General features: G+C 37.7%; 1 protein-coding gene across 9 annotated transcripts; it reads left to right on the forward strand.

Annotated features, from left to right (window-relative positions):
- Positions 1-1,048: 1,048 nt before the first annotated feature.
- LOC107824328 (uncharacterized) lies at positions 1,049-14,147 on the forward strand. Of its 9 annotated transcripts, none has more exons than XM_075251484.1 (17): positions 1,049-1,250; positions 2,361-2,433; positions 3,100-3,430; positions 3,527-3,617; positions 3,740-3,947; positions 4,493-4,639; positions 5,527-5,601; positions 6,704-6,775; positions 7,661-7,732; positions 7,966-8,037; positions 8,185-8,256; positions 8,704-8,775; positions 9,135-9,206; positions 10,095-10,238; positions 12,373-12,444; positions 12,907-13,053; positions 13,409-14,147. In XM_075251484.1, exons 3-17 carry the CDS (start codon positions 3,159-3,161, stop codon positions 13,591-13,593), a joined length of 1,773 nt encoding a protein of 590 aa, XP_075107585.1. In that variant the 5' UTR covers positions 1,049-1,250; positions 2,361-2,433; positions 3,100-3,158; the 3' UTR covers positions 13,594-14,147. The 9 variants fall into 9 exon arrangements, with proteins under 9 accessions (XP_075107585.1, XP_075107589.1, XP_075107584.1 ...); XM_075251488.1 differs by having other exon boundaries at positions 3,100-3,400; positions 3,489-3,617; XM_075251491.1 differs by having other exon boundaries at positions 1,240-1,484; positions 3,100-3,400; positions 3,489-3,617.
- The last annotated feature ends 629 nt before the right edge of the window (positions 14,148-14,776 follow it).

The following is a 14,776-nucleotide window of genomic DNA, read 5'->3' on the forward strand; positions in this document are numbered from 1 at the left end:
TACACCCAAGTTATTTGAAACTAGCTCTCTTGAAGATGACTGTGTATCAAGTTTCACCTCCACTGAACTTGCACTCCAAGTATTCAGTTTTTGTCATACTCAACTTGAAACCTTTAGACTCCAGGGTCTGCCTCCACAGCTCCAGCCGATCGTTAACCCCGCAACGCGTCTCATCGATTAACACTATGTCATATGCAAATAACATACACCATGACACATCTCCTTGAATGTGGCGCGTCAGCACGTCCATCGCCAGGGCAAATAAAAATGAGCCAAGAGCTGAACCCTGATGTAACCCCATCATCACATGAAAATAGTCCGAGTCTCCTCCCACAGTCCTCACCCGAGTCTTCGCTCCATCGTACATATCCGCAATCACCCTAATATACTCTACCGGAGCGCCACTAACCTCCAGACATCTCCATATAACCTCCTTGGGATTTTATCGTAAGCTTTTTCTAAATCAATGAACACCATATGCAAGTCTCTCTTCCTCTCCCGATACTGCTACATCAACCTCCTCATAAGATGAATGGCTTCTGTGATCGAACACCCCGGCATGAAACCGAACTGATTCTCCGAAATAGACACACTACTCTCCACCCTTCTCTCCATCATCCTCTCTCACACTTTCATAGTGTGACTCAATAGCTTGATACCCTCGTAGTTGTTACAATTTTGGATATCACCCTTGTTCTTTTACAACGGGACCACCAAGCTCCACCTCCATTATTTAAATTAATATATTCGAGTATATAAATTAAACTCATATTTAACTTGGTGGATGATTCTTAGCAGATTATTTTTTCAAATTCTAAGCAGATTGATTGCTCATAAACATGATTATGCTTAAATTAGAGAAGATTTAATAGCAAGTCCGGCCTTAGGACCCCGCAGATTAAGAAAGGCATTTAAGAAACCTTGTGCGCTTGGTAGTAATTTGAACACATTGCGTACACTATCTTCCAATATGAGGGACCCAATCAAACTCAACCCCCAAAACGGATAAAGCTAGCTGAAAAAGAAAGCCCGCGCCCTCTCTTATCTCATCCCTCCAAAGCACTGAACCAAACCTAGTTTCCTCACACGTGTTTCCAATCCGTTGGTTCGGACTCTGGTTCGGTTGTACGCTTCTCTACTTTTTCTAGTTCTAGTACTTGTTCTTCTGCCACTTTCCACTACTTCCTACTCTCTCATCTTCTCCCTTTTAGACGACGAAGACTGATCACTAAGATGATCGAGACTTCAAGGTTCAGTTTTTACTTTTTTTTTTAATTAAATTTATTATTTCAAGAAATATAATTCATTATCTGGTGTAGAGTTGATCATCTGCTGTTGATTGTTTTTTTTTTTCTATTATTTCTATCATATGTTGTTAATATAAATATAAATATTTTTCCGCTTCGGGAGTTGGAATAGTGGCGAGTCTTAAGTGACGGAATATAATCGTTGTGTGAGTTTTGCTCTAATATTGTGGTATTTCGGTTAGTTTTAATGTGATTTCTTTAAATTTTTATTTGTTTTCACGATTTTTTCTGTTAGTTTTGATGGAATTCCGTGTTCTTTGCGTCCCTGACATGCGCTTAGTATGTATTTTTAGGTGAATATACAATAATTTTTTCTACTATTTTTATCTGTATGATGTTCCTTTATTAGTTAACTGGATTTTAGTCCCCGAAGTATGTTTTCCTTTTTTTTTTTTTTTTTTTTCTAATCATTTTTTGGGAGATGTTTCCTTCTGAACTAATCATCAGACTGCGAGGTATCGTCCCTCTTCAGAAATCTAAATTAGAAGGTAAGGAAGAAAAAAGGGGAAAGAAAGAGTTCAATCCATACTGAGAAGTGTTGTTGCCTTCAATATTTTGAGAATTTTCTGAACAGGTTTTAAAAAAGAGTTCAATCTACAATAACAGCATACTCAGTGTATTCCCACATTAAAAGGGAGTTCAATCCACACTAAAAAATCTTTCATGTTATTGGGTGATTGAAAAAGTTTGCGACTTGCTTATATTTTTTAATTATTAGCGGCTTTGTGAAACTGGTATGATACTTCGCTTTGCCCTATACTTTCATATATAACTATTTGAACTGACGTTTCATAAAAGTTAAAATTATTTCATGAACAGTAAACATTCTTTTTAATGAATATTGTGGTTGTACCATATTCTTCTTTTTAGTGTGTATTGGAGGAATCAGAGAGAGACGAAGTAGTGCGGATACGTTTTTTTTTGAGGTGTTGGATATGGCCACCCTTTTCCTTTTTAGAAGAAGCTTCCTGCTTCACGAGTTTCCAAATAAGCAACTACTTGCTTTTATATGGTATACAAACTTTGGGCTTAACATATATGGTTGTTTTGCAGTTACACGCATTGGTCTGAGTACTCTCTTAATGTCTTGAGGTTCTTCCTTGTGTTCTGTGAGAGTGCAGCTCTAGTATGGTTTCCTTTCTTCTTTGGCATTTTCTATGATTGTAGCTCTTGGGATCCTCATCCATTGTTGTGCCATCATGTACACTATTACTGAACAAGGATCATATTTCGCGAGGTCCTTGAAAGCTATTTGTCTGTTTTAGGTACTTCTAGTATGGGAAATAAAATTCCGCTGCATCATATCAGTAAAAGATAAAACAGGAAGAATAAGTCCCTATGTTTTGGCAAATAGTCTGCATCGTGCAGTCACTTCAATATGTCTTTCACTGTTTGTTCTTGTTTAGACATGTTCCCCGGTATCCTTCAAAATTGTACAGTTTCATCATATGTTGGTGCCTGTATCTATATATGCAAATAGTAATATGCAGGTGTAGCCATTTTTTTCTTTATGTCTGGATGCTCTAAAGATGTCAAGTATTTCACCATGTGCGTTTGGACATTCTTTTCCCTTAGGATGTGCACGATTTTGTCATCATCCTGCAGCGGATTATATGACTGCTTATTGCCTTATTGATTCACATTCACGTCTCCCATCATTTCTAGGTTTAAGCCTATGCCTTTGATGTGTTCGTATATATGCTAATGACCTTTTAAGTGATTAATTCACTTGCATTATTAGAAAGGTCTCTGGAGATCAGTCTAAGGCTTTCATGGTTTTGTTGACTCGCAGGGTGTAGTGGTAAAGGGCACCCCAGAATTTAGAGGACCCCATGGCTAGCCACTTGAGCTATGATTTGCAGTTTTGCTGACATAAAGAAAGTTGAACACTGTATCAGATGGGAGGAGCATGTTCTAGGAAGCGTGACCAGCAAGTCAATGATGAAAGTATACATAGAGGAGTTTCTGGACGATATTCCAAAAGTGCAAGTTCAAAATGGTTGGGAACTTCATTTTCTAGAGGAGCAGATGTTAAACAGGGAAATGGAAAATACCCATCTCTCATGGAATTGTGTATTCGTAGAATCTGTGAAGTATGTCCTCCCTTTAGAATGCTTTATCAGGTGAATACATGACTGACCTCTATTTTGCAAACTGATTTCTCCTGCACTTTTGCTGCAGGACATTGATAAATACAATACCTTCTCTGTATTGCCTAGGGACATTAGTCAGCAGATCTTTGATGAATTGGTTGGCGCACAGCGTCTTACCGATGTCTCTCTTGAAGCTTTTAGAGATTGTGCTCTTCAGGTATCTTCATGCCTATTCGTTAATAAATTAGAACAAGTAGATAAGGGGTATTGTAGCAGCTGATTCATTTATGTGATTTTGAGGTCAGCCAAACTCTTGATGAAGTGATTTTGGCATTACAGGATCTTAATATGGGAGAATATCCTGGTCTAAATGACCACTGGATGGATGTCATCTCTTCACAGGGTCCATCTCTACTTTCCCTAGATGTGTCTGGATCTGATGTCACAGATTCTGGACTGACTAATCTCAAAGATTGCAAAAATCTGCAAGCACTAAATCTTAATTATTGTGACCGGATTACGGACCGTGGAGTGGAAAATATAAGTGGTAAATATTTTTTTCCCTCTGATGTGCTGTCTTACTGGAGGAATGTATGTAAGTCATCTAAACATTCATAGCACAACTCCTTAAGCAGTGATGGGGATAGAAAAGGAAGAGAACAAATTTAAATGGCAAAAAGTTAAAGAAGGCGTAGTCCTTGAACTGCTGGATGAACTGCGCTATAATATTTCCTAGTGAATCTAGTTTTGAAGGATAAACTTTGCAGGGGAAGTTTGTCTTTTACCTTGTATTTTTCCATAGTAATACTGGCTACTTTTTAAGCTGCATGATACATTGAAAAAATTTCTCTCAAAACAATGTATGGGGTTTTATCTAGGTTTGATTTTAAAGTTGTGTTTTCTTTGGAATTGTTCTGTAGATAGAAGTTTCCTTTATTCATTTGTTTTTTATTATCTACTGCTTCTTTACATATATAATAATATCTAAGCAATTTTTTTGAGATACTATAATCCAACTTCAACCCCCCAAATTCCAATATTCCCTTCCATTTTGTATTTGTGGTATAGCTGCTAACTACACAATGATTTCAGGTCTATCAAACTTGACTACTCTGAGTTTTAGGAGAAACAATATACTTACTGCTCAAGGGATGAGTGCGTTGGCTGGGTTAATTAACTTGGTGAAGTTAGATTTGGAGAGGTGCCCAAAAATTCACGGCGGTATGGTTCATCTTAAAGGTTTGTTCTTCTCCCTAGACCCTAATGGTGCTTAACTGTCTATAGTTCGTACAGCACCCTTTACAGTTTCAAGCTTGAAAAGCCAAAAATTCTGTTGCAGTTATACTCTCCATGAAAAGTTTGTTGTCTTAATTTGGCTGTCGAAATTCTTGCGTTCAAGTCTATGAGTAGCTAAACTCCCGTATGACCGTTCCAAGTTTTATTTTCTTTTAACACAAGTCAATTCCTGTGTATAGGTGGATCAGATAGGATTTTTAGAGAAGAATCTGTAACCAGTTGTGTATATATCTTGTGTATTGGAGTCTCCCATTTATCGAATAATAAAATATCATTACTGATTTGAAAAAAACTTAGTTCTTTATATATGATGTGATTGATATGACAATAAGATTGTGGTGAGCTGCAGAATAACTGACATGATGGTGGTAATATGAAATTGATGATGTTAGCTTTCTACATGTTTTCTTATGGAACTCGCAAGAATCTGCTCCCGGGATTGTACTTTTAAGCCTGTTCTGATGTTTCTGGTTTCCTCTAGTATAACCTATTATGTGGCATTTTGATTTCTGTATGAGCTGATACATGTACACTCTCTCTCTCTCTCTCTCTCTCTCTCTCTCTCTCTCTCTCTCTGTATATATATAAAATATTTCAGATTTTAATATTTTAATAAGTGGGAAAATTTCCCTATACAAGAAGTATATCAAAAAGTAGAGAGCCTACCCGAGATAGTTAATTTTAGCAAAACCATATGGTTTTCCAAATTGCACCGAATACTCTATATACAGTTAGTATAGTTAATTTTGGCAAAACCATGATTTTATGCCCCCATTGTCTTCTGTGCATAAATGTACTGAACTTGATCCAAGGATTTTTATTCGTGGCAGGTCTAACCAAGCTTGAATCTCTTAATATCAATTGCTGCAACTGCATCACGGATTCGGATATGAAGCCTCTTGGGGGTATGTCTGCCTTGTTCTACTATTCAGATCGCATCGTATCTGTATATCGGAAAAAAACATAAATAAGAAAGCAATTAACTTGGGGAAAGAATTGAAAAAGAGGAATGGAGAAATGAAACCTTAAGATGTGGCCTGCTATTACTGAAAGATTGATGATTATTTCAATTTAGAGGCTTTAGTTATCGAACTGGAAGGCATGAGCCTCTTTCCATTGTAAATCACAATCAGTTGCTTATGTTGAAGGTCATTGATATTAAGGACACCTTTTATCCGTGCATATGCGTCTGTCAAGACAGGTCTATAGCTATGCAAGTCTCTTATGGATAGACAGGAACAGCAAGGATTTAGGAAAATTGAAATATGAATTGTATGGGAATGTTTGTATTGTTTTCTCCTATAAGTCTCTTAGTTTCCCTGCTGTAGATCTGGTTTTGAAATGCTAATTGCTAATAATATTCTTTCTTTATTATTCATACTAGTGATAGTAGAATAGTTATTCAGATATTTCTCCTCAACTGTTATGATTTGTTTAATGAAGTATTCATTTCTTTCGACCAGCCACAGACCTTTTGGATATAACACAGTATGTTGAGGGCGCGTGCCATTAATTTAAGTGAGATATAAGCAACAGAACGATCACAAATTATTTGCTTCCCTCTGAGATGTTCCCTGTCCTATTCTTTTGGTAGATATCTTTGCAATAACACAAGAAATAGTGTGTTGACAATATTGCACCCCGTAGGGTGGTCAGTGAAGTGAGTTCAAACCTTGGGGATCAGGGTTCAATTCCAACGGAAACAAAAAATATTAAGGTGATTTCTTCCCATATACCTAAGCCTTGGTGGCAGTTGCCCGGTACCTACCCTGTACATATGCTGGTATGAGGTAACAGTACCCTGTGGAGTAGTCTGGTACAAAATTGTGCGCATGCTGAATTTTGCTCTTTAATTTTCACAAAATTACTTAATGCGACACATCATGCACAGAAAGCTGAATTTCAACGAGATATAGAGGATAGTATGCGATCTTTTTACTACTTGTGCTGAAATGTTCTGTGTTCATATTTTGTTTGTGATAAAGTTGTTTTATGTTTGTATTTCAGGCCTGACAAATCTGAAAGTGTTGCAAATTTCATCCAGTAAGGTCACAGATTATGGTGCTAATTTTCTGAAAGGTACATATTCTCCCATGTTGAGTACTGTTAGTTGTCACCTAATATGCCACACCTTTACTAGATGGATATGACAAAGGGATGTCCTTTTCTCTCAACTAGCAGTTCTGGACCTGCAAGGCCACCTGATTATTACCCCCATTAGGTTTGGGATTTAAGCTATTTCTAAGTGAGATTTCGGAGTTGGGTCTTGGCTATTGAACTGGCTAATGTTTAGACCTCATTAAGTGCTTTAATCGAAGGTAATGCCTATTTATGAGATGGTTGGAATCCCCCTTCGCAACTGATCCTTAGAAGATCTTTTTTTTTTTTTTTTGTGAGAAGGTAAAGTGTCCAGTATATTCAAAAAATCATCAGCACAAACTTTGTGCTGGAAGCCAAAATAGGCAATTACAATATGGAAAAGCAAAAATATAGTTCTTGTTCTTCTTATAAGGAACTCAAAACATCTAGGATTGAATCAGGATCCTCTACATAGAAGAGTTGTAATCAAGGGATTGAAAAGGGTATCACACACACTTGATCTTAGCCAAAAGGCCGAGAAAGGTGCAGTAACTGGGTAAATTGAGACTGCCTCATTTCATTTATAGATGAGGAGTTCAATATTTAACCAGCCCCGTCACCCCGAAGTCTCTTTGAACCCACAGGGCATTACCAGTACTCTAATTTTGTAGCACGATGAACAGACAATAGTTGATGTTTATTTTTCCAGTCATTTTAAGGGTTTCGTTTGCTAGATAACAAATTTGAATGGAGCCAGCCAGAGCACGTCTTGTGATACATGTGTGGTATTCTGCACTTGAAAAATTTCTTCGGCCTTTCTTATTTAATGCAATTGTTTATAGGCTCTCGTAATGAAGCTTTGTTGTTTCTTTTGTTCTTGGTCAGCTCTAGAAAAGCTTACTCTGTTGAATATGGAGGGTTGTCCTGTCACTGCGGCGTGCCTGGAGTCTCTTTCAGGTATTGTCTGTACGAAATTAGATTGTACGCGAATATAGCATTCCGGGCTGTCAGTTAACTACTTGGCAATTGCAATGACTAAAACCTGTTTGCTAGTCCTATCGATGTTAAAATCCAGTGATGGGGTTTTACCTAATCTGAGAAATCCTCTACTTCAGAAAATGCTTGTTTCCTTTGCCACCTTCCCATTTTTTAATTTCAGTTTTTGATGCATCTTTTTACTGTTTTTGCAGCTCTTCATGCTCTGCTATATTTAAACCTGAGCAGATGTTGTTTGACTGATGATGGGTGTGAGAAGTTTTCGAGTGAGTTTATATTTTTATTATTAATTTATCGGCTCTTATTATCTGACTTGGCATATCATTTCAGATGCATGAGCCATTGATGCATTGTGATCATAATATTCGAAAATCGAAGTTAACTCGTCTACATCATTTTTCATTTTTCTGTAGGTTTGCAGAGTTTGAAAGTGCTGAATTTGGGATTCAACGAGATCACAGATGCCATTCTTGTGCACCTGAAAGGTGATATTGTTTTCATATGCGTCTTTCATGTGGTTGGGATATTGACTGCTCGTTCTGTTTCTGCTGTAGCTTTAGGGAGGCCTACTGTTACTTGTTGGAATAAATGGTGGTTGGTCACAGATGGGATAGGATGGTTTACCAAATTATTGTGTAGGGACTTTGTATGCCTTAAGTCTGCCCGGGGTTAACATGGAGGAGATGGGAATAGGATCAATCGCGGTTCCCATCCCCCCCTTCCCCTTCCATGACCAAAAAAATGAAGGGGAAAAGAAGAGGAAGGGGATTGCTAGTTCAGTTCCCTTATTAGGCCGGTTAAAGATACTATCTTATGGACTTGAGTTGCCTAGCATGGGGCTGTAGTTGGATTTTACCTCTCCCAAAAAGGAGACAAAAGCATGTAGTTCTGATCTTGTAAATTTACGCAAGCTTTTGTCTTGCTTTGAGCAGGTTTCACAAACTTGGAGAGCTTAAACCTGGATTCATGTAGGATTAAGGATGAAGGGCTGATTAATTTGTCAGGTCAGTGTTTCACTATCAACATCAATCAAGTGTGCTTCATTCCCCTATCATTCAACTTATAAGCATATTCCACAAATTAATTTTGAGAAAGTCTTTTGCTTTAATTGTTCTCAACTAAAAAGAAAAAATTGAAGGTTAACTGTGATTTCTTGCCCGGGAGAGTACTCTTAATCCCTCTCTTCCGGACAATTTTATGCCTGTGATCCTTATCCAAAAACAATTTTATGCCTTTTTATAATAGATGTCTTGACCATTTCTTTGGTTAAGATTCATTCTTAAAATTCTTCCTCACTTTATTCTGAGGGACTTGCCTATGTTTTATTTGCTAATCTCCCTCTTCTTTGGTATTCTCTGTTCAGGTCTTCATCGCCTGAAGAGTTTGGAGTTATCTGACACTGAAGTTGGAAACAATGGGATCCGTCATCTCTCAGGTTTCTCTTTTGCATTGTGCATGGAGTAGAAAATTTCAACTGTATTCTGTTTCTTCTTTATTCGGCTGAAGCATTTAGAAATTCGAGAGTATGGCTGGACTGGGTTTCATTCCCACTTGTGACGAGATGATTGTGCTCTGCTTTGTTTTCTAGGTTGCTTTTTTGGGTGAAACATAGCAAATTAAATGTAGTATAGGTAAACCTAAGAGTTGGTAAATAATTTATTGGCTGCATCAACTTTGGTCTTGCTCTATGCTTAAATACAACCAACAAACCCAGTGTAATATAATTACACTGGGGTCTGAGAAGGGTAGTGTCTGCGTAGACCACCTTGGGATGGTAGAGAGGTGGTTTCCAATAGACCCTCGGCTCAAGGAACAGTGTAAAGGAAGCAACAAACCATAGCAACAACAAGGTAATAAAATAACGGAAGCGAACGAGAAAACGAATAATAATAAAGATCTAAGAATAGGAAAATACAAGAATAGTACTATGCTTAAATGCTGTCTGCAATAATTCAACAGAACTCCTTGGAAACCAAGTCTGGATAACAATTTTGGAAATAAAAACTGAATGTTCCAGATATAGTTTTTTGGTCTCGAAGCTGCAGTAAAGTTGCATGAATCTGATTGAGAGTAGTGACTATGGCTATTGAAATTTGAATGTTATAACCGAGGATCTATGAATTGGTTCATTTCCTTTTAGCCCATCTAAATCCATTTCTTGAATGTTATTGCCATGGCAGTGTGAATAGATGCTAGCTCAAGGGAAAGCATTGAACTACTATCTTTAGAGAGTAACTTTTGGCAAAACCCATACCGTAATTGGATAAGTGGACTCTACTTTGCATTTTGTGCTAATGCAATTTGTCTGTTCATTTCTCTGTAGGATTGAGGAATCTAGACATCTTAAATCTGTCCTTCACTGTTGTCACTGACAGTGGTCTAAGGAAGCTTTGTGGTCTGTCCTCTTTGAGGTCACTCAATCTGGACGCACGCCAAATAACTGATACTGGGCTTGCAGCACTTACAAGTAAGAATTTTCCCATAACAGTATCTTTGGTAACACTGTCGTCTCAATTTATTTTCCTCTGTGAATCAAATGTCTCAAAATCGGCAAGTTGAAGATATTTTTTTTTTTGGAAAGACAAATTTCTGCACTCAAAATTCAAAACAGTGCAGAATGCACACAACAGTTACGAGATTTGGGAAGAATGGCAAAAATTCTCTTAACTTTTCCAGATGAAACAAGGATCTCAACACCCTAGTCAATTTTGATCATTATCTAATGGTGCCCAACAACACACAAGCTCCCATAACCTCTCAAACCTTCTAAAATTTTCAGAAAATTTGGCCATCAGGTAAATGGTCCCACAACCAGGAGAAATTTCTGTTTTTTTTTTTAAACTCTTTCAATTGTGGAGCGTAGAACTAAGGAACTTTGATTTGTTTATACTAACTAAAACCAAAATGCTGATACCAAATGCATTCTCAAATAAAATGCTGATACCAAATGACAACACCCAAATTACAACAACAAACCCAGTGGAGTCACACAAGTGGGATCTGGGGAGAGTAGTGTGTATGCAGACCTTACCCCTACCCTTAGGAGGTAGAGATGTTTCAGGTAGACCCTCGGCTCAAAAAAATGAAAATAAAAGAAACAAGCAGTATCAACCACAAAAGCCAGAAAGAAAGTAACAACAATCTAAGGACCAAAAAAATTGGCGGAAGCAAGCAATGCTTCTTTGGCACAAAAAAATGCTCGACTTTCTACTAATCTCTTACCATAATTCTTGATTTTCACACCCTCATATCAAGGCCATGTCCTCGGTAAGCTAAAGCCATGTCCTTCCTGATCACCTCTCCCCAATGCTTCTTTGGCCGCTCTCTACCTCTTCTACCTCTTCTCATACCCACCAGAGCCACCGCTCACACCTCCTTACAGGGGCATCTAAGCTTCTCCTCTTCACATGCCCAAATCTTTGCTTCGCTTCCTGCATCTTGTCCTCTATGGGAGTCACGCCCACTTTAACATAGATATTTCATTTCTAATCTTATCCAACCTAGTATGCCCGCAAATTCATTTCAACATCCTCATTTATGCTACTTTCATTTTCTGGATATGAGAGTTCTTGACTGGCCAACACTCTGCCCCACACAACATAGTCTGTCTACCCACCACTTTGTAGAACCTACCTGTAAGTTTTGGTGGCACGATCTTGTCACACGAGACGCCAAATTACAAGAAAATGAAAATCAAAAAGGAAAAGGAAATAGAGTAGAGATGTAGAAGATAGCGTTAAAATTGAGATCAAAGATCCTAAGAAAATATACAAAAATCAATATGAATTAACTAATCACCTCCTAATACAGATAAGGTTTAATGCCTATAAACATCTCTCTCAAAACACATGAGGAAGTCCAAAACATAGGTAATACCGCCCTGTCAGCTAGTCAAGTGATTAGGGCCAAGTCAGTCCGCATTCTACATCTTCCAAGTCATTGAGCTTGCGTCTCCTTTGAGTAGGTTGCAAAGTCTTGGGCATTCAAGAGTCTCTAAACTCATCTTTTGGTGGTCCATGTCATCTCCCATCTCCGGATAAATTGTTGTATCATCTCCATATTTTCTGATCTCCCATCTCTGGATAAAGTGTTGTATCATCTCCATATTTTCGAACTTTATTGTAAGGAGGTTGTAATCCTCGTAAGTTCCTTCCTTGATCTCTTCAAAGACGTCCGTCTTCGTCAACATCAAATGCAAGTTATGGAATTCTTTGCTCGACTCCTTGTAAATGTCCTCCTTGACATCACTTGACTAGAATCCCTCTCCTTGGATATTGGTGTGGTGCCCGGTGTTTCCGATGTGTAGATCTTTCGTCTCTTTTTGCTATTAATTTTTACTAGTTGAATTTGAAAGCCTGGGAATGTCTTTACTTTGTTTTTTTATTTTTATTTTTTATTGTTGAAATAGGTTGTCTCTAGCATTATAATAATGTCAAGCTAATGCTTGCATATTTTACAACTCGAGTTAGCTTACTATGTGAGGCCTTGTGTTACATGTAACTGGATTATGATTTCTGTTTTAGAAATGTATAATTTAGATATTATAATGATTTCTGTTTTAGAGTAGTATAATTAATTTGCCCGATATGGTACAAATGCAGGCTTGACTGGGCTGACTCACTTGGACCTCTTTGGAGCTAGGATCACTGATTCTGGAACAAGCTATCTTCGACGTATGTCTGATCTGTGTCTCTTTTATGCAACATCTGGTTCTCTCCCTTTCGTCTCAATCTGTGTAATGAAGCATTTGGTCCCCTCCCGTTGTCCCTCTATTCTGTTTATTCCTCTTCAGGGTCGGGGCTTTAACTATAGTCCTGTTGATGGTAATATGATTATGTAATATAGTGTACTTATCAAACAAACAAAAGAAGATATGTCAATCAGTTCGTTCCTGTTGCTTGTGGCCAAGGGTGACTTATTCATGTGAAACAAACATTAATCCTGATATGCCAGTGCTACTGCAGTTGTGTTACTAGATTTTCAGATTGGTCATGCCCCTGTTCTTCTTTTTGCCCTTTAAGAATCATAAAATCCCAGTTCATATGTTTACGCCTTAGAGTAATTAGAATGTGTATAGATTATCACATCATACTTCTGAACTAATGATTATACTGGTCAATCATGTCTGATGATAGATTTTAAGAATCTGCGTTCTCTGGAAATCTGTGGTGGAGGTTTAACCGATGTTGGTGTAAAGAACATCAAGGACCTGACGTCCTTGACATTGCTAAATCTTTCTCAAAACAGTCACCTCACGGATAAGAGCTTGGAAGCGATTTCTGGTATTGTTGCATTCTTTTGTGTTTTTTTTTTTCCCAGTGTCATGGCTTCTTTTTTTTTCCACTTTGATTTTACTAGTCTGAACAAAGGTATATTACGTTTATCTTCCGCCATCTCAAGGCTTTTTTATCGTATGCTTTTGGGCAAAGTAGCTGAATTAGTCATTTGGCTGCGAGTACTCTCCTTAATTCCTCCCTTTGTTCTTCTCAAGGAGCTTTAGCAATTGATACACCAATTTTGTGATTTTTCTTCGAGAATTAGAACAAACTATGCATTTTCCCCCTACCAAATAGTCTTTAAATTTGTTTGAATTTCTGAATTTCTTGCGAATTTACTTTCGTCTGCACTGGAATGCAGGGTTGACGCAGCTGGTGTCTCTGAATGTTTCAAATTCCCGCATAACAAGTGCAGGGTTGCAACATCTGAAGCAACTCAAGAACTTGAAATCACTTACCTTGGAATCCTGCAAAGTGACTGCAAATGACATCAAGAAACTGCAGTCGACTGAGCTCCCAAATCTGGTGAACTACAGGCCGGAATAGATGGTGCAAGGATACTTTCTGCGATCACCTGGTCAGTGCTGGAGAAGTGTTGTACATAGATCAGCAATAAAATGTGTTATTTGTTGAACTGTAAATAATCTGTCTGCTGAAGATTTGGTTAGATCTCATTCTTCAGTGTGTCTTGGTCTTTTCATAGTGCCACAGCATGAAGTTTTCTTTCATATTGTGCGCTTCAGTATGAAGGAAAATGTACATAAGCTTCCTTGGCACTGGATGGAGGTAAATAGGTTTTGTACATATTCGTTGTCAAACTGTTAAGAAACAGTAATGCGCTTCTGAATTGGGGTCCTTTTGTTGGTTCTGGCCTATCTGGCTTTAGTATGGTTTCTGACTTAAGGCTCAGATACGGAAATGAATGATTATTCTCCTTGGCAAGTTGTGGATGCCGTGAAATGCTTGGCTATTGTACCATTTCTATTCCCAGTGGACTCTTACCCAAGGACCTTTGTCTGGATGAATATTCTGTGGACATTATGTTGTGTGATTCTCAGTTCAGTATTTACTTTATCCTAAAATTTTAGATTAAAATAGTAGCCTGAGTAATTCTTAAATAGCAGCTCTTTAGAGTGGCTAACTGGTGTCATTTCTGCTTGATCTTCCTCCTGTCAATATAAAAGTTTGTAGTAGGATTAAGTATTTTTTGGACGAATGCAGGAATAGATTTAAGTGTAAAAACTTTAGGTTTCTGAAAAGTGCAGTACTAACCCGTAAAGACGGTTAACCTTTGACACCAACTATTAGGATTACTTATATGAATAACGTGTTTTCACTTTTAATCACATTTAATGGTTAGTGTATTTTCCATGGCAACCATTTGTCTACTATGAAAATTCAGTCTGAAGGAAGCTAAAATAATGTAGAAATCAACGGCATGGCACAAAAAAAAAGGGTACGTAATAGTTGGGTTCTGTCAACGTTATGAACTGAAAGAATCCGAAATTAGTTGCAAGCTCAGAATTGGATTCTGATCATTATCTTTTTCACACGTCAAAGGATTTTAGAGTTACATCGTGTGTCTGAAATCTCAGCATGTAATAGAAAGATTACACTTATGTTCCAAAAATGGTGCAAAAAGTTGAGCTGAAGTAGATATACGAAGAACCAATTGAAGCGTAACTCAAATTACAAAGCTAGTAGGATAAGTTTCCTCACTAAACTAAAG

Source organism: Nicotiana tabacum, chromosome 4 (genome assembly GCF_000715075.1).
Source record: "Nicotiana tabacum cultivar K326 chromosome 4, ASM71507v2, whole genome shotgun sequence".
In the NCBI taxonomy this organism is placed as follows: domain Eukaryota; kingdom Viridiplantae; phylum Streptophyta; class Magnoliopsida; order Solanales; family Solanaceae; genus Nicotiana; species Nicotiana tabacum.

Coding starts and splice junctions, on each gene's coding strand:
- LOC107824328 (XM_075251484.1), top strand. CDS start 3,159: ATGATTTGCAGTTTTGCTGACATAAAGAAAGTTGAACACTGTATCAGA. Junction 7,733..7,965: donor GTGCCTGGAGTCTCTTTCAG/GTATTGTCTGTA, acceptor CTGTTTTTGCAG/CTCTTCATGCTCTGCTATAT. Junction 8,776..9,134: donor AGGGCTGATTAATTTGTCAG/GTCAGTGTTTCA, acceptor TTCTCTGTTCAG/GTCTTCATCGCCTGAAGAGT.